The sequence below is a fragment of the Mesoplodon mirus genome (genome assembly GCF_964341445.2).
Source record: "Mesoplodon mirus genome assembly, chromosome: X".
NCBI classification, from domain to species: domain Eukaryota; kingdom Metazoa; phylum Chordata; class Mammalia; order Artiodactyla; family Ziphiidae; genus Mesoplodon; species Mesoplodon mirus.
The window spans coordinates 89175055-89194473 of record NC_138981.1 but is presented as its reverse complement, the minus strand read 5'-3'; the positions used below and the strand labels follow the sequence as shown (position 1 = coordinate 89194473).

The window sequence follows — 19419 nt, the reverse complement described above, 5'->3', positions numbered from 1 at the left end:
GCTGCCAGACCCCCAGTGGAGACAGGAGCTTGAGCTGCTCTCACTTGACACTCTTCAATGGATATAAAATTGCATGTCATGAAAGTTTGTATTTTAAAGATTCTCTGCTAGGAAAGAATTGATTGATACATCTGTAGGGATATTTCAAATAATTTCAACAACCAGGGATTTAGAAAAGTGAAATGTTTGTGAAAACTTTGTTTTGCCACTTCTGTAAGCTATTATCAGTTCCCATTTATATATTTAAATGTATGCTTAAACTGGGATATGTTGATAATGTATAATAGGGGTAGTTGATGTATATAACTGCTCCTCCACAATTTCTATTGCATATCACACATAAAATAATTCTGAAAGTTCCATAACACGCTCACACGAGGACGAGAATAAATTGGGAAGTGAAATTCATGGGAAAATAAGTTAGATCTCATAGAAATCTATAAAGCCTGACATAGAGAAAGCACTAAAACTGGGTTCAAGAAAAGGTTGGAATTTTGCAGTTTATCTAGCTTTTCTCTCTTTGGCTGAGAGTGACATCCTTCACAGGTTTGTACATCCTAATCCAGGGGTACTTAAAATTTCTTTTTAATTTTTATATTTTTTCTTAAAGTATAGGTGAGTTACAATATTATATTAGTTCAGGTTTATAACAAGTGATTCAAAATATTTATATATTATACTGTTTAAAGTTATTATTAAATAATTTCTATATTTCCCTGTGCTGTACAGCATATCGTTGTTGCTTATTTTAAAAGTGCAGAATGAATAGATTTTAATATACTGAAATATTAATTTCTAATGAAAACCATAGTAAATTACAAAGGATTGAAATCATAGAGTGCATTCTCTCTCTCCAATGATGTAGGAAATTAGAAATCAATTTTTTGAAAAATGGACTAGGAAAATCAACAAATCCTTGAAATTCAGCAACATATTTTTAGAAAAAGATTAGAAGAAAAGGCAATGCACCAAGAAGAAAGCACAATGGATATTAAATTCAATAAATATTATTAGAAGCATTAACATTCAAATTACTTGAGGTAGAGGAAGGAGTCATCTTAGTTCTCTTAACTGCTGAACTTCCCCCTCTTATTTTCATGCAAGGAGATAGAGACATGTCCCACTACCAGATCTGGTTGTGTGTACTTAAATCACCATGATTAAAAGCAAGTACTCGAAGGGAAAACCACAGGGAAACTATCACACCTCCTTCCCGCTCACTCTCCCGGCTGAGTATCACAGGAAGGCTGTTATTTGTTCAGCTCTGGACGCCCCACCACACTCTGGGCCAATTGCTCTGGCTCACGGGCTCCCAGTCCCTCATAAGCTGCTGCTCCTCAGACTGTGGCTACAGCTGCTGTCATTGGATGATCTCATCATCCATGCAGAATTACAGTTCAGTCAAGATTTCTGGATAAAAACCGAAAAGTTTTAGGCATAAAAAAATAAAATCAGAGAAATCTGAATTATGTAGAATACTAATTTCACGAGGTATGGTGCTTGATTCTAGAAAATTAGATTATTTAGTTTTACACTGCGTTTGGGTCCTATTTTATGTACTTAACTGAATTCAGATTTGAGATATGTTAAAGGCGTATGAACGTGTAAGTGAGATTTTCATGTCCACTACTTCACTCTTTCAGTTACTATATCCCACATAAAAATCTCTGGATGATACTGCTATATACAGCTGGGAGAATGACAATAAAAATGGTCAGTGAATCTTGTATGGAAAGAATTTTGACCATAAAAATCCCTAAAATGGGTGAACAGAGAAACCACAAGTAGAAATGACCAGTTAGGAAAGTGACAAGGTGCATTTTGGCTAAGACTAGTTCGTGATTCTCTGTGGAACGAATGGCACTAAAGACATATACTCAAGCAGAGTGGATGAGGTTTATGGTATTTCCCTCATGGCACAGGGCGAAAACCCAGAGTGGATCGGACTCTTCAGAGCTACAGGTCTTTTCCCGCCAAATGAGTGGCTCTGAAAAGAGCCTTTGGTTTGAGATGCTCAGATGGTCCGGAGGCAGCTCATTTGCCAGTGGTGTATCTGATGACGGCCTTGCTGGCTTTGGACATGGCATGCTTGCCCAGCTCCCCAGGCAGCAGCAGGCGCACGGAGGTCTGGATCTCTCCAGAGCTGAGGGTGGAGCGCTTGCTGGAGCAGACCAGGTGCGCCGCCTCGTTGGCGATTCGCTCAAACATATCCTTAACGAACGAATCCATGACGTCCACGGCCTCCTCTGAGAGGCTCAGGCCCTCGTGGGCCTGCTTCAGCACCCTGGGGAAATAGGCGGCAAAGCTGTCGAAGCCATCAGAGCGGCGGCGGCTGCGGTAGCCGCGGCGCTTCGGTGTCTTCTGCTTCGGGTTCTTTGGCTCGGCTTTGGAGGGCTCTGCTTCCTTGGTGGCCAGGCTTTCTTCAGACGTCTCAGGCGAAGGCTCAGACATGTCAGAACCGTCTCCCCCACAGCTCAGAGGGAAGGACAGTGCGGCAGTTGAGTGCCGCTGGCCCCGTTTATACTCCCTGCCTTCTCTGATGTCACGGGCAATGTTCATATCTGATTGGATAAAATGCAAAGCAGGGAGGCCTGTCACTAAGGCACCCCATGTCACGTGTGAGTGGATGGCCCCCTGCTTGGCCTCCAGTCAACCAATCACAGTGGAAATCTGGTGACCTTTAAACTTTCCGTGACCTCTACCAGAAAATCTTTGAACTATGCCCCACGTAGGCAAAGTTCACCTCAGCTGATTTATGCCTACTATTTATGCATGAGAACTCTGAGAAGTTGTCACCTAAGCCACCTACATTGAATAAAACTCAGTTTGAGCTTCCTGAACGAGTCTGACCTCCCTAACTGAAGTCGTTGCCTCCATCAGAATGACTTTGGCCACTTGGCAGCCATTTTACTCCCACACAGAATCTTACCTTTCCATGGCTGAGCCTCCATGGCCTGAGCAGGAACTCTCTGACATGGTCTGCAGAGTGCTCCTCAAAATCATGGGACATAATTCACCAGCTATTACCTCCAATTCTTATCAAAACCTCCAGTGATCAGAATGAAGAGAATGACAAAACCACTTTCTGCAAAGACAGAACACAAACAGAAATGGGAATACTTACACATAAACACTAAAATTATTTAACATTTAGTAAATTTTAAATTCTTTTAACATTAATTAGGTCCCCAAAATACCACACATACTGGAATTGATGAATAAATGTGAGCTGTTATTTTAACAAAACTGGTTACTCTGAGTACTGAGAAACTGCCAGTGTGAGAGAAAAATAATCAATAAAATACCTAAGAATAAATGTACTTAAGTTAGTAAAAGACCTGTACTTGGAAAACTATAAGACACTGATGAAAGGAATTGAAGACATCACAGAGGGAAAGATATTCCATGTTTATTGGTTGGAAGAATTAATATTGTTAAAATGACTGTACTATCCAAGGCAATCGACAGATTCAATGTAATCCCTATGAAAATACCGGGGCATTTTTCACAGAACTATACAAAAAGTTTTTAAATGTGTGTGGAAACACAAAAGGTCCCGAATAGCCAAAACAATCTTAAGAAAGAAGACCAGAGCTGGAGGAATATGGTTCCCTGACTTCAGGCTATACCAGAAAACTACAGTAATCAATCAGTATAGTACTGGCACTAAAACAGACGCATAGATTAGTGGAATAGAAGAGAGAGCCCAGAAATAAACCCATGAACTTACGGTCAATTAATCTACAATAAAAAAGGCAAGAATATATAATGGAGAAAAGACAGTCTCTTCAATAAATGGTGCTGGGAAAACTGGATAGCTAGATGTAATAAAATGAAATTAGAAAATTCTCCAACAGCAATCACAAAAATAAACTCAAAATGGATTAAGGACCTAAATATAATACATATCGTATTATGTAGGAAGTCGTTTTAAGAAAAAGAATCCATTAATATTTTTAGTGAGCTTTGTTTCTTTCACATTTATAAATTCAGAAATTAAATGGACACATTAGTTAAAAAAAAACCCAAAATATTCAAAATATACCATAATTGGTTTTGAAGTGATAACTGGGACCTCAGAGATGACTGATACATAGGAAATCTAGGATGGAGAGGGGAAAGGGAAAGTCTGATGTTGAAGATTGGAAAGGGGAGTAACAACTAGTAATTATTCACTTCAGTTGATTGAGGGAATACGGGAACCTAGTGAGCAATCACCTTGTAACGTTGTGGTTTATTGTAAAGGCAAACTGAGGGAAATGGCTTCACTGCTTAAATAACAGTTATAAGTCTCAAATCAGGGATGATAGTATTGATAGGAAGAGTATAGCCCATTCAGAAACCTTTTCACCATTACTGTGTTTATGGATTCACTTAAAAAGGGGACTCCAATACAGCATAGAAATAAGTGCAACAAAAAGTTCAGGAAACAACTTATTCCAGGCTGCCTAGAATCAGAAGTCTACTCCAACTCGTTCAGATGATCTAATTCTATTCTTTTCTAGGCCTTATTCTCTTGTTTTTGAAGTGGAAAACCTTCATGACTTGTAGCTCAACATCATGGGGATGGTGGGAGCATCCAGTCAGAGAGGTTCAAGTCCACCTCGACACCAAGTCAGCCAATGAGGGACCCAAACTGGTAGCCACAGTCACTGGGCCACTCACTCTATAGTGCGGTGTTCATGAATGAACCAGTAACAGTCTTCCTGGGATGTTCAGGTTTGGTGACAGTAGGGTAACAAGTGTGATTATTTATCTGCTGTTTGTTTCTTTGTTTTATAAATCTAATCAAGGTCGGGCTTCCCTGGTGGCGCAGCAGTTGAGAGTCCGCCTGCCAAGGCAGGGGATACGGGTTCGTGCCCCGGTCCGGGAAGATCCCACATGCCGCAGAGCGGCTGGGCCCGTGAGCCATGGCCGCTGAGCCTGTGCGTCCGGAGCCTGTGCTCTGCAACGGGAGAGGCCACAACAGTGAGAGGCCCACGTACCGCAAAAAAAAAAAAAAAAAAAATCTAATCAAGGTCATTTAAATATTATATAAGTTTTCTAGAGCTTCTGTACAAAATGCTGGTGATTGGGTCACTTAAACAACATACATTTATTGTCTCATACTTCTGGAGGCTCTAAGTCCAAATCAAGGTTACATCTGAGTTGGATCTTATGCAAGGTGTGAATGCATAAGGGGCATCTATTCTAGGACCCTCTCCTTGCCTTGTGGATAGCTGAAATCTCCCTACACCTCCACACATTTTCCTCCCTATATGTATGTATCTATGTCTGATTTTCCCTTTTTATATGGATGCAACTCATTTGGATTAAGACCTACTCTAATGAACATATTTTAACTTGATTACCCAGTAAAGATTCCAAATATGATCACATATGAGTACGAGTATTTACAGCATAGATAGATGAATTTTAGAGGTACAAATTCAACCCATAGGAGATATGTATTCTGAGCTAAATATAGACATATCTCCTGCCTCTTCCATTTTATTAAGAGAACACTGGTGACCACTTAAGTGAAACAAGGTGGCCCTGCCACAGTCATTTTCACAATTATGTGAATGTTCAGTAATTTCATTTTAGTATTTTATTTCTTCTTATCTGTGAGGGAGAAGATACTCTGTCATTTTCAATTTTTAGAAAGTATTATGTTGCTTTACACCTACATATTTTTCAATTTTTGTATTCCATTTGTACTTCTTTTTAAAAAGTTGTAATTATTTCCTATTGTGTAGGATATAAGAACCTGTAAAGTATATCACTCTCAGCCAAACACTGAGATAAATTCCTGATAATCTACAAAATCAAACTTTTCCTGAGCCCCTCAGAAGAGGGACAGGTCTCTACAGGACAGACTAAACAAAATACTTTTTTTAAATTGGCAGAGCCTTGTGAGATAAGGAAAAAGAATTGGGGTGCCGTGGCAAGATACTAGAGAGAGCTTCCCTGAGTAGTTCAGGTATGAAGGAGGCAGTGTCTTTTAAAGAATGGGCAGTGAAAGTCTGTGTTTTTCAGTCCAAGATTGAAGAATTCTGATGGGCTATTATATCTCCAGAGCTCTCCTTGGTCGCTGGAGTAAATATTTAGGATAAATGAGTCCCATTTTCAGGAATCTTATTTATTATTTTGTGGAATATTAGAGGAATCTTATGAAAGAATTTTTTTAAAAGAATATGATTCCCAAGGAGACCAGGAAAATCTTCCACCAAATCAATGGCAAGTAAATATCTCTGTGTGGGACCTCAAGTTGGTCGTACAGAACCTGAATATAATTTTGGAAGCAGAAAGCTCATTTCAGAGCCATTGCATTTTCAAAAAGAGAACTGTGGACCCATAGGATAAAATGGTATTTCACAAAATTATTTAATTCCTATTGTGCTCATTGTTGCTGCTTCAATATCCCAGTGTTTGCCCGTATGAAATACAAATGTTTTTCTAAACATTTCTTGCACATTAATAATATGTGAGAATTCCTGTTAAGAAATCTAACCTACTAGGATATTTTTATTGTGCTAGGTGTGTTTTACATTTAGTAAATCCAATAATCAAATACAGGCATTAGTAAACCAGTGTTACAACTGTACCATATACGCTGTGAAGACAGAAGCGCAAGGATAAGTGACACACATGGCATCTAGGAAGGAGAGAGGGAAAATGGAGTTCAAGGTTGAAGACCTTGGAGGAGATATGAGCATATGTAATTATTCACTTCAGAGTGTAATTGAAGAAAATGGACACCTAAAGAGCAATCATGATCTAATGGTGTTGACTACTGAAAATACGAATTAGAGCAAGGGCTTTACTGCTTAAATAACAAACTATAAGTTCCAACCCTAAGAAAATAGTATTAATAGGACAAGCATACCCCATTCAAACTTTTTTCAACATTATCTGTATTACAGAATTCATTGTAAAACATAAGCGAGAACTGAAACACGTTGCAGAAATAACTGCAATATTCTACACAGAGGCATTGTGAAATTCATCAGCCTTTGAGAAGTGAAGATAAGCAGAAACCATATAGCTCAGTGGATCTGATACTTGAGCAGGTATTTTGTCATGCACCTGAGTGAAATTTGTTGTAAGTAGGAATAATATGCAAGGTTATTGTGCTTGTTGAAGTAAATGGACTGGCTTGTGTAATCTATCCCTCTGAAAACCCAGATTCCTTTACCATATTCTGGTAGGTGAAGGGCATTACCCAAAGTCACATATTTACTGAATTAGAACTGACACCAGGGCCTAGGTGATTCCCTAAATCTCACTTCAGTGTCTGACCCATTAGGCATGGTTTTGCCTTTGAGTGTGTGAGTCTATCAGAGGATAACAGAAACCATGCTTCTCTTGATCAACCTGCTTGATAGGAAATACCTTTATATAAAAGAATAAACTTCAATTACCTCAATCTCCATTTGGAAATTAATTCAAGTGAAAAAGTATAATCAAGTGTTTCCCTTAACCACACTCCAACATCATGCAAGGGCATATATCCAGGGCTTCTTATGCTTTTCCCTCTCCCTAAATTTTGTCCTCAAACCTGCCCCATTTATGACTCTGTGGATATGTACTTTTCAAGGCACAGCTGAGAGGGATAGATTACAACTGAAGTGTCAGGCATTAGAGGACCCAAGAAAGAAGGGAACCACGAGAAATATGGGAGAACTCTGTGTCCCTAAGTCAGAAAAATTAGATATTGAAACCCTGTCTGTCCAAGTTCCTTTCACCAAGAAATCTCTACTTACATCCCCCTTGCTGCCTACCTGTGTGTTTCTTTGTCTACATGCAGGGTCCTACAAGTGGGAGAGGGTGTCTATAATGTTTAGACACTTCATTCCACTTTAGTGTGAAAGTTGTGGTGTAGAGTATAGGATTCCACTAAATGATAGGTGTCCCTCTCCTAGTGGTAGGTAAAGAGTAAACGAATCCATAGACAACCACCTTAGTATAATGAACAAAACACTTGTTTCTTGGCCATACCCTGTGTATGGCACCCAAAAGGATCTCAAGAAGCTTGGTTTTAGTGGATATTAGATCCAGGAATGTTGCTCATTCCTGGATACTCCTTCCAATGAGAGGTTCTGTTCATTTCCCCCTCCTCTTGAGCTGATGAAGGCTGTGATTATTTTGAGCAATAAATAGAATATGGTGGAAATTATATTATGCCAATTATGGGGTTAAGCTTTAAGAGGGAATGTCCTTCTGTCTTGCATTTGAGGACACATGGCTACCATGTAAAAGGTCAGCCTATCCTGCTGGACATCCCCACAAGAAAAGAGGTCCCTTGCAGCACCAGGCATGTGTGTGAAAGTTGCCTGGAACTTTGCAGCGTAGCTTAAATATCAGCTGATTACCACTGAGTGATCTTAGTATGGTTTATATTTTTAAGGGACGTTTACACTTCTTGTTTGGAAATTGTTTGGGTATTGGGTAGAAAAACTGAAAATCCTCCAATTATAAATTGTAATATACAAAATTATATATATATATATATATATATATATATATATATATATTTTTTTTTTTTTTGCGGTACGCGGGCTTCTCACTGCCGTGGCCTCTCCCGTTGCAGAGCACAGGCTCCGGACGCGCAGGCTCAGCGGCCATGGCTCACGGGCCCAGCTGCTCCGCGGCATGTGGGATCTTCCCAGACCGGGGCACGAACCCGTGTCCCCTGCATCAGCAGGCAGACTCTCAACCACTGCGCCACCAGGGAAGCCCCCAAAATTATGTTAAACATTATTTTAAATACTCAGGTGTGCTTGAAAATGGGCTCAAATTAATAGACAGCTGAGACATACACATAATTCTAAATGCTTAATTGACTGGGACTTCCCTGGTGGCAAGGACACAACACTCCCAACGCAGGGGGCCTGGGTTCAATCCCTGGTCAAGGAACTAGACCCCACATACCTCAACTATGAGTTTGCATGCTGCAACTAAAGATCCCGCATACTGCAACTAAAGATTCCACATGCTCCAACTAAAAGGTCCCGTGTGCCGCAGCTAAGACCCGATGCAGCCAAATAAATAAGTAAATAAATATTTTTTAAAAAATGAAATAAATGCTTAATTGACTATACCCATAGTGAAACACTGGACTTTTTTTCTCATAAGAAATAAAGAACCAAGGAAAATTCTAATTTTGTCCCTAACTATGGTTGGGGAATAAAATGTTGCCTTGAGAATCTGTAATCAAAAGAGTGCCCTGATGTAGCTTTGGTGTTCTAATTAACAATATCAGCATGGCCCAACTAATTTCTGTTTGTAAACTCATATATATGGCAAATACAAATCTAATTATTTCTAGGGAAGCTTAACCTTAATTGAGGCTTCTACAAATATTCCTACAGTTAAAGTCCTCCAAAACAAGCACAGATTTCCCCCCTTCCAAAATGCCAACATCAGCATAAACAATAAACCAAAATGGAAACCTGTAAAGATTTATCATCAAAGTACAAGAAATGTTAATTAACATATTTAAATAGATGATAAGATACATAATACATGAGTAATCAATAGCTAATTATCAAAGAGATGCAAATAGGGCTTCCCTGGTGGCACAGTGGTTGAGAGTCCACCTGCTGATGCGGGGGACGCAGGTTCGTGCCCCGGTCCGGGAGGATCCCACATGCCGCAGGGCGGCTGGGCCGGTGGGCCATGGCTGCTGGGCCTGTGCGTCCGGAACCTGTGCTCCACAACGGGAGAGGCCGCGGCAGTGAGGGGCCCGCGTACCGCAAAAAAAAAAAAAAAAAAAAAAAAAAAAGATGCAAATAAGCTTTCTAGTACAGAAAATCATAAACACTGGAATAGAAGAGTAAAGAAATTTTAAATAGCTAAGACACCCCTGGAGAGAGAATATGTGAATTAGAAGGTAGATTAAAAAATAATACAGAATACTTCATAAAGAGAATAAAAGGATTAAATGGAGATCAAGACACCTAACAAATGGACTAAGAAAGTATAAAGTACATCTCCTAGGGATACCAGAAGTGGCAAACATTCCTTAGAAGTTCCTTTCACATGGTATCTGTTGGTGTAAATATTGATACCATGATTTTTCATGTTGTCTCCAATCTCTTTTATTCTGAATTAAGTTCTAAGGACACAAACATCGATATGGTGTTTAGTGTGCAGGATATTTATGCATGCTCAATGCCCAAGAAAGGGATGCGAGAGGTAGGTGTGGGCAGAGGGAGAAGTGCACATCTAACGCAGACCCTCCAAAATTACTTTCTGATCCCATGCTGAGTTCTAAAGGCCTGTTGAAGTCATTTCACATTGGTCCAACATAGCCAGATCTTTATGCCACCTCCTTGATCAGTCCTTGGAAGTGGGCCAACTCAAGAAGTACAGAACATTGGACAAGGTAGCTATGTGCAGCAGAGGTAACATCTAAAGTGGCTTATGGCTAAGGACTGGCAGTAAGTCTGTCCTTGTTTTGGTGTGCTGAGTGGTCCATCTTCAAGTCTATCAAAGTCTTATCATGATACTTAGGCTAGGAGTACAACACTACGTGGATGGTTACTTACTCTCACCACTCACTTTCGGCTTCCATTTGTTGATGAAAGGAGATTTACTGTCACAGTATTTGCATTGCTCTGTATACAATGTGTCTTTTTGTCTGCTATTATGATCTATATGCTAACTCTGTAGCTTTAATATGATGTGTCCAAGTATGCTCCCTGAATCTATGGAATCAAGGCTTTCCTAAATTCTGGATAATTATCAACCGTGTCCCTGTGAATATTATTATTCTAAAATTTAACAAGGTTACCACTTCTGGCATGCCTACAAAATGCACTTAATACCTTCTTAGTCCATTTCTTAGGTCCCTTGGCCTCTCTTTAATCTTCTACTTCATTTATCTTACTATGAGCTATTCTGTGTAATTTCTTTCATCTGTTTTCTAATTCACCAATTCTCCATCCAGCTGTGTCTCATCTGTTGTGTAAAATTTCTTGGAAGAAATTGACAAGAATACAATAATATTAGGGAACTTTAACGCCCCACTTACAGCAATAGACAGATAATCCAGATAAAAAATCAGTAAGGAAGTAGTGGCCTTAAATGACACATTAGACTAGTTGCACTTAATAGACATCTACAGGACATTCCATTCAAAAACAGCAGAATACACATTCTTTTCAAGTGCACATGAAACTTTCTCCAGGATAGATCACATGCTGTGCCACAACCCAAGTCTCAACAAATTTAAGAGGACAGAAATTGTACCAAGCATTTTTTCTAACCACACTGTATGAAACTAGAAAATGATTACATAAAGAAAAATGGGAAAACCACAAACACATGGAGACTAAACGATATGCTAGTAATAAACCAATGGGTCAGTGAGGAAATCAAAGAGGAAGTTAGAAAATACCTGGAGACAAATGAAAATAAAAATACATCTTTCCAAAACCTATGGGGCACAGCAAAAGCAGTTCTAAGAGGGAAGCTTATAGCCATACCGACTTACTTCAAGACACAAGAAAAATCTCAAATAAACGACCTACCCCAACATCTAAAAGAATAAGAAAAAAACAAACCAAGCTCAAGGTCGGCAGAAGGAAGGAAATAATAAATATCAGAGAGAAAATAAGTAAAAAAGAGATAAAAAGCAATAGAAGGGCTTCCCTGATGGAGCAGTGGTTAAGAATCTGCCTGCCAGTGCAGGGGACACAGGTTCGAGCCCTGGTCCAGGAACATCCCACGTGCCATGGAACAACTAAGCCTGTGTGCCACAACTACTGAGCCAGCTCTCTAGAGCACATGAGCCACAACTATTACCTATTACCCTATTCTTTAAGAAACCAACATAGGGAGAAAAAATGGAATCAATAAAAGGCGAAATATTTAAAAATGAAAATCAAATTACTTTCAAGAGTCTACAATAATACAATCAAAGGCATATTTAAATGTATTTATGTAGAAATAAATTACAGAAGTTGGACCAAAAAGGGACTTTAGAAGAATTGAAAAAATGGGGGTCATCAGTGTGGTTTCATCCACAGTGACTAGGCTTCCGATCAGGTTTCCTCTTGGACATTTAAGGGACAGCTAATTCTACTGCCAATAAAATGGTTTCAGTCATGAAGGAGGAAAAGCTAATTTTTATTACCAGAAAATGTAACGGAATGATACAAGCAGTGAAGAAAGCTTACTATTCCAATTTCTGAAGAGCTCCATTTACAAATGAAGATATAAAAATCTTACTTGAAATATTAGTAATCAACATCTTGCCATATTTGATGCAAAGAACAAAAGACATGTCCAGCACAGTCTCTGAATTCATATAATTAAATCACCATGATTAAACACCAGCCAGCAAACAAACCACAGGGAATGAAACGTTCCACTATACTCCATAATCTCTAAAGGCCAAATCTCCCAAGAAGGCTGTTACTGGATTACACTGTGTCACATTGTAACATCTGGCCCAATGGCAAAGAATCACATCCCTTTCCCCTCTCAATCTCAAAGGCTGCATGTGCCGGAAAGACTCCTATTACTTCAGCCCAGGACACCTCCTCACACTTTTGAGTCAATGGCTGTACCTCAGGAGCTGCAGGCTTTTCACTGGCTGAGACGGCCCAGAGTGGTGCTTGGGCTGCTCTGATTGGACACTTCCAGCATCCCCATGATGCCGAGGTGCAAGACATGAAGGTTTCCGTTTTCCAAAAACAGGACAATGTACTCTTGAGGGAAAAAAACAAATAAGATTAATCTGAACCAGTCACAAGTGTAACTTCAGTTTCTTCCACCTTGGATAGTTACTGTTTCTTGAACATTTTGCTTTAATTATTTCCGTGCTGTGTTTGGGTCCTTGATTCTGCTTTTAAATGATTTCCCTGATGCAAGTCATGTTGAAAAAGTTTGAATGGGGTATGTTTGTCCTGCTAATACTATTTTCTCAGAGTTGATGTTTATCTTTTATTATTTAAGCAGTAAAGCTCTTTCCCTTAGTTTATCATTTCAGTAAACCACACTGTTAGATCATGATTGCTCACTAGGTGCCCTTTCTCCTTAATTACCTTCTGAAGTCAAAAATCACATGTACTTATTCGGCCTTAGCCTCTTCAACATTAAACCCTATTATTCCTCTTTCTTAGATTTCCTGTGTGTCAGTCGCCCTTGAGCTTTACCTAGAGCTCTCTTGTCATCCGAAATTTTGTTCCAGGTGTGTAAGATCATCCTGAGGTACCTGCGGGATTTACCTGCGGATACTTTGGTGGTAGTTTTCCTTGGTCTCCTTGAGAGTCAAATTCTTTATCTGAAATATTTTCATAAGATTCATACCATGTTCAAGAATATAAATAAATAATATTCCCATTCCGGTGGCTCATTTATCATAAATCCTTAGTCTGATGTCCACAAGGACAGTTCTTGGGGGGTACTGGCCCAATCGAGTTCTATCAATACACTGGACCAAAGGAAAAAAGGCCTTTACAGTCCTCCTCGATCAGGCAATGGCCCCCTTCATAGCCACACAACTCAGAGTGGTTAAGCTCTCTCTAGTTTTCTGCCTTGCCCGATTCTTAATCCTGAGTTTGTGGGTTTCTGAAAACATTAAAAAAGATGCTGTTTTGTCTCTCCAGGATGGTGCAGTCCCTTTTTTCAGGGCCTGAAGAAAAGTTCTCATTTCTGTAGGTTGTCCATATTTTGTCTCACTGTTTAGCTGAGTGACATCCTTTTCAGGTTTTAGCATCCTAATCAATAGGGAAATTTACAATTTCTTTCAAAAGCAAAAAAGGAATACCAAACAAAACTGAACAAACATTGTTCAGCAAATCACAATGCATTTATAGGGACTACAATGAAAGAGTTTCTTCCCCCTTCACCTAGGTGGAAAGTCAGGAACATTTTTAAAATAAATAAAACTATTCACTGTTCAAATAGTTGAGGAAAATTACATGAGAGGGTTCACCTTATTTTCCCTTAAGCAGTCACGAATGTTCTCTATTTTTTTTTTTTTTTTTTTTTTTTTTTGCGGTGTGCGGGCCTCTCACTGTTTTGGCCTCTCTCGTTGTGGAGCACAGGCTCTGGACACGCAGGCTCAGTGGCCATGGCTCCGGGCCCAGCCACTCCACAGCATGTGGGATCTTCCCGGACCGGGGCACGAACCCGTCACCCCTGCATCGGCAGGTGGACTCTCAACCACTGCACTGCCAGGGAAGCCCTCTCTTTCTATTTTTAATCTAAGTATCTACAAAACGTTACTTAAAATGAAACATCAATTTTAGCACACAGAGAAAAGTCCTATCTATGCATTGCTAATTTGGAAGTGATGTGATATGAACTCTACCAGGGACGATGAATAAAGAGAGAAGGGCTACACGAAAATCCTGAGAAATACCACCCAGGTCAGCAGAAGCATTCAGCTGACCCATAGATACATGAGAAATAATAAATAATTGCTGCTTTAATCCACTAAGTGTTGAAGTAATTTGCAATGCAGTGATCGCTAAATGATACACAATTATGAAAACATTACATTTTTTCCAGATTTCTCAGGGTTTTGAATGCATTCATTCATCAAAAATATCTGTTTAAGTAAGATTTTCCATCAATAATCTATGCTTACATGTGTTGGAAGAGTTCAAAAACTGTAACTATACCACATCGTAAACATCAAACCAGTATTTATAGGTGAAGAGAACCAGTGTTCTCTTAATATAATTGAAGAGTCAAGAGATATGCTCACCTATAACTCAAAATTCATGTCTTCTGTGGGTTGAATACTCTCTCCCTAAATTCCTATGTTGATGTGCTAAACCCAAATACCTGACATGTGATTGTATACAGAGATAGGATCTCTCCTGGGAAATCAAGTTAAACTGCCTCCATTAGGATGATCCTTAATACAAAATGACCTGTATCCATATAAAAGGGGAAGTATGGACACAGAGACCGTCATATAGGGAGAAAACTGTGAACAGATAGAGGGGTTTCTCTGCCATCTTCACAAGCCAAGGACAGAGTCCTGGAACAGAGGCTTCCTTCTCAGCAGTCTGAGGAACCAAACCAGCTGACATCTTGATTTGGACTTCCGGCCTCCAGAAGTGTGAGACATTATGTACGTGTCTTTCAAGTAAAGGGACCTCTGGCATTTTGTATATCAGCCCCAGGTAAACACCACCATTAGAAACATACAACCAATCAAGCAAAGAAGCAAAGAGCAGGCAAATAATCAAACCTAATACCGTCAGTTTTTACCAAGGCTAAACATCCAGGAAGGCACTGACTTCTTCAGCCCGGAAAACCAGCTTGAATTCCGGACCAATGGCTGTAGCTCACCGTTGCTGGCCTCTCATTGGCTGACTCAGAGGCGAGTGGTGCTTAAGCTTCTCTGATTGGATCTCCCATCATCCGAGGCCTATATCACCAAGGTTGTTTTCAAAAATAGTAAAGCCTGGAAAAGAATAGACACAGATTACCTGAAGAAGTTAGAGTAGACCCTTCAGTTCCAAGATTAAAATTTTTCCGGGTAGATTAGAATCTGGGATAGATTTTTTTTCCCTTGAACTTTTTGGTTTACTTATTCGTTTGCTGTGTTTGGATCCACACTTCAAATGAATTCCATAACATGGGTAATGGAGAAAAGAGTTTGAATGGGATATTTTTGCCCTAGCAATACTATTTTCCACGCGTTGATGGTTCTAATTTGTGGATTAAGCATTACACTCTTTTCCTCAGGTTGTCTTTACAGTAAACCACACACACCATTAGATCGCAATTGCTCACTAGGTACCCTTCTTTCTGCAAGAACCCACGGAAGTGTATAATCACAATCGCTCACTCCCCCTTCCCATCTTCAACAACGAAAAATCACAAAATTCCCTTTATCTTCTTACCTTTCTAAATTTTGTATGTGTTGCTCACCCTTGCATGCCCAGTCTTCACTCTCCAGACCTATTATGCATATTAGGTAAACATATTACCTATTATATAATATGTATAAATAATGATCCTATTTCATTTCTGATTTCACAAAAGCAAAACACCCAAAGCACAATAGCAGTGTCCTGGTGTATTAGAGCTCTTATACTTTTTACAGAGACCATAGCTTTGAGACTAACATGCAAAAATAACCTTGGTAATGAATCTCTGTTTCATATGGAGAAAAACTGGCATTTTGATGCAGCAACCATTAGCATGATAGACATTAAGTGATTTTCTGAGGTCAACTCTTTTCAAAGTGGTCCACACTTGTTTCTCAGAAAAGGCACCTGGCTCTACCAAGAGTTTGGAGTTCTGAAATTTTTTTTCCAGTGTGTACAACAATTTCTATTTCTTACACAGAGGAAGGTATGCACCTGATTTCATGGTAGATTTTAATGGCAAGCTGTGCAGCAAGCTCTCTTTATTTCAAAACCTTTTAAGTTTCATCTTTCCCAAATAATAATAAGTAATGAACTTCATGAGGGGGCTTATTGGCCAAAATCCTAATTCTGCTGATCTCAAAGAGATCGCTGGAGGTAATATTGGCCCCCTTCATACTTGCAATTTTCTGTGAACTCTCTCTACTGTCTTATCCTGTCCCCCATTTTGCTCTTCAGCAAGTGGTGCTGTGACCAAGGTAGAATACTTTGTTTTTTGTCTCTCCACAGAATGAGCCCGAGAAATTTTTTAATTTTGCAACTTATATAGCTTTTGTCTCATTGTTTGCCTGAGAGAGACATCCTTTACTACCTTGTACATCCCAGTCAAAATGATTATTTACAACTGATTTTACATGTTCAAATGAAACACTTCACAATCATGAGGAAGTACTGGGCTTTAAAGCAAATCAGAATATACTGCACAAGACTGAAATCCCACAGATCATCCTCTCTCAACAGTCGTAGGAAGGTAGAAATCTGTTTTAAACAAGAAATAGAAAATCAGCAACTTCTTTGAAATTTGGCAATACACTTATACAAAAATGACACAAATAAAAATCTTCATGGGACACAAATAAAACACAATGGAAAAGAACAGATATGAACCTTAACATTCAAACCACTTGAGGTAAAAGGAGGCATATTAGGTCTTCTATTGCTGATAAACCTCCTCTAAACTGATGCAAGGGGCTGAAGAAATGACTTGCTCTGGATTTAAGTCATTAAATCCCCATGATTAAATATAAGTAAGGAACCAAAAAAAAAAAAAAAAAAAGCAAAGTTCCACAGTTCCTTTCCCCTTAATCTCCAGTTTGATTATCATACAAAGGCTATTATCTGTTCAGTCCTGGTCACTGGACAACATTTGGGGCCAATGGCTGTAGCTCACAGGCTGCCAGACCCCCAGTGGAGACAGGAGCTTGAGCTGCTCTCACTTGACACTCTTCAATGGATATAAAATTGCATGTCATGAAAGTTTGTATTTTAAAGATTCTCTGCTAGGAAAGAATTGATTGATACATCTGTAGGGATATTTCAAATAATTTCAACAACCAGGGATTTAGAAAAGTGAAATGTTTGTGAAAACTTTGTTTTGCCACTTCTGTAAGCTATTATCAGTTCCCATTTATATATTTAAATGTATGCTTAAACTGGGATATGTTGATAATGTATAATAGGGGTAGTTGATGTATATAACTGCTCCTCCACAATTTCTATTGCATATCACACATAAAATAATTCTGAAAGTTCCATAACACGCTCACACGAGGACGAGAATAAATTGGGAAGTGAAATTCATGGGAAAATAAGTTAGATCTCATAGAAATCTATAAAGCCTGACATAGAGAAAGCACTAAAACTGGGTTCAAGAAAAGGTTGGAATTTTGCAGTTTATCTAGCTTTTCTCTCTTTGGCTGAGAGTGACATCCTTCACAGGTTTGTACATCCTAATCCAGGGGTACTTAAAATTTCTTTTTAATTTTTATATTTTTTCTTAAAGTATAGGTGAGTTACAATATTATATTAGTTCAGGTTTATAACAAGTGATTCAAAATATTTATATATTATACTGTTTAAAGTTATTATTAAATAATTTCTATATTTCCCTGTGCTGTACAGCATATCGTTGTTGCTTATTTTAAAAGTGCAGAATGAATAGATTTTAATATACTGAAATATTAATTTCTAATGAAAACCATAGTAAATTACAAAGGATTGAAATCATAGAGTGCATTCTCTCTCTCCAATGATGTAGGAAATTAGAAATCAATTTTTTGAAAAATGGACTAGGAAAATCAACAAATCCTTGAAATTCAGCAACATATTTTTAGAAAAAGATTAGAAGAAAAGGCAATGCACCAAGAAGAAAGCACAATGGATATTAAATTCAATAAATATTATTAGAAGCATTAACATTCAAATTACTTGAGGTAGAGGAAGGAGTCATCTTAGTTCTCTTAACTGCTGAACTTCCCCCTCTTATTTTCATGCAAGGAGATAGAGACATGTCCCACTACCAGATCTGGTTGTGTGTACTTAAATCACCATGATTAAAAGCAAGTACTCAAAGGGAAAACCACAGGGAAACTATCACACCTCCTTCCCGCTCACTCTCCCGGCTGAGTATCACAGGAAGGCTGTTATTTGTTCAGCTCTGGACGCCCCACCACACTCTGGGCCAATTGCTCTGGCTCAGGGGCTCCCAGTCCCTCATAAGCTGCTGCTCCTCAGACTGTGGCTACAGCTGCTGTCATTGGATGATCTCATCATCCATGCAGAATTACAGTTCAGTCAAGATTTCTGGATAAAAACCGAAAAGTTTTAGGCATAAAAAAATAAAATCAGAGAAATCTGAATTATGTAGAATACTAATTTCACGAGGTATGGTGCTTGATTCTAGAAAATTAGATTATTTAGTTTTACACTGCGTTTGGGTCCTATTTTATGTACTTAACTGAATTCAGATTTGAGATATGTTAAAGGCGTATGAACGTGTAAGTGAGATTTTCATGTCCACTACTTCACTCTTTCAGTTACTATATCCCACATAAAAATCTCTGGATGGGGGCCTCCCTGGTGGCGCAGTGGTTGAGAGTCCGCCTGCCGATGCAGGGGATACGGGTTCGTGCCCCGGTCTGGGAGGATCCCATATGCCGCGGAGCGGCTGGGCCCGTGAGCCATGGCCGCTGGGCCTGCGCATCCGGAGCCTGTGCTCCGCAACGGGAGAGGCCACAACAGTGAGAGGCCCGCATACCGCGAAAAAAAAAAAAAAAAAAAAAAAAAAAAAAAAATCTCTGGATGATACTGCTATATACAGCTGGGAGAATGACAATAAAAATGGTCAGTGAATCTTGTATGGAAAGAATTTTGACCATAAAAATCCCTAAAATGGGTGAACAGAGAAACCACAAGTAGAAATGACCAGTTAGGAAAGTGACAAGGTGCATTTTGGCTAAGACTAGTTCGTGATTCTCTGTGGAACGAATGGCACTAAAGACATATACTCAAGCAGAGTGGATGAGGTTTATGGTATTTC

At 39.1% G+C, this 19419-nt stretch overlaps 1 protein-coding gene across 1 annotated transcript; it reads right to left on the bottom strand.

The window, feature by feature from the left end:
* Window positions 1-1910: 1910 nt before the first annotated feature.
* On the bottom strand, window positions 1911-2480 carry LOC309796384 (late histone H2B.L4-like). Its single transcript, XM_082609420.1, has one exon. It carries the CDS (start codon window positions 2449-2451, stop codon window positions 2035-2037), a length of 417 nt encoding a protein of 138 aa, XP_082465546.1. The 5' UTR covers window positions 2452-2480; the 3' UTR covers window positions 1911-2034.
* Between the last annotated feature and the right edge of the window lie 16939 nt (window positions 2481-19419).

What these genes read in the sequence shown, in the direction of transcription:
- LOC309796384 (XM_082609420.1), bottom strand. Translation starts at nt 2,451, where the DNA reads ATGTCTGAGCCTTCGCCTGAGACGTCTGAAGAAAGCCTGGCCACCAAG.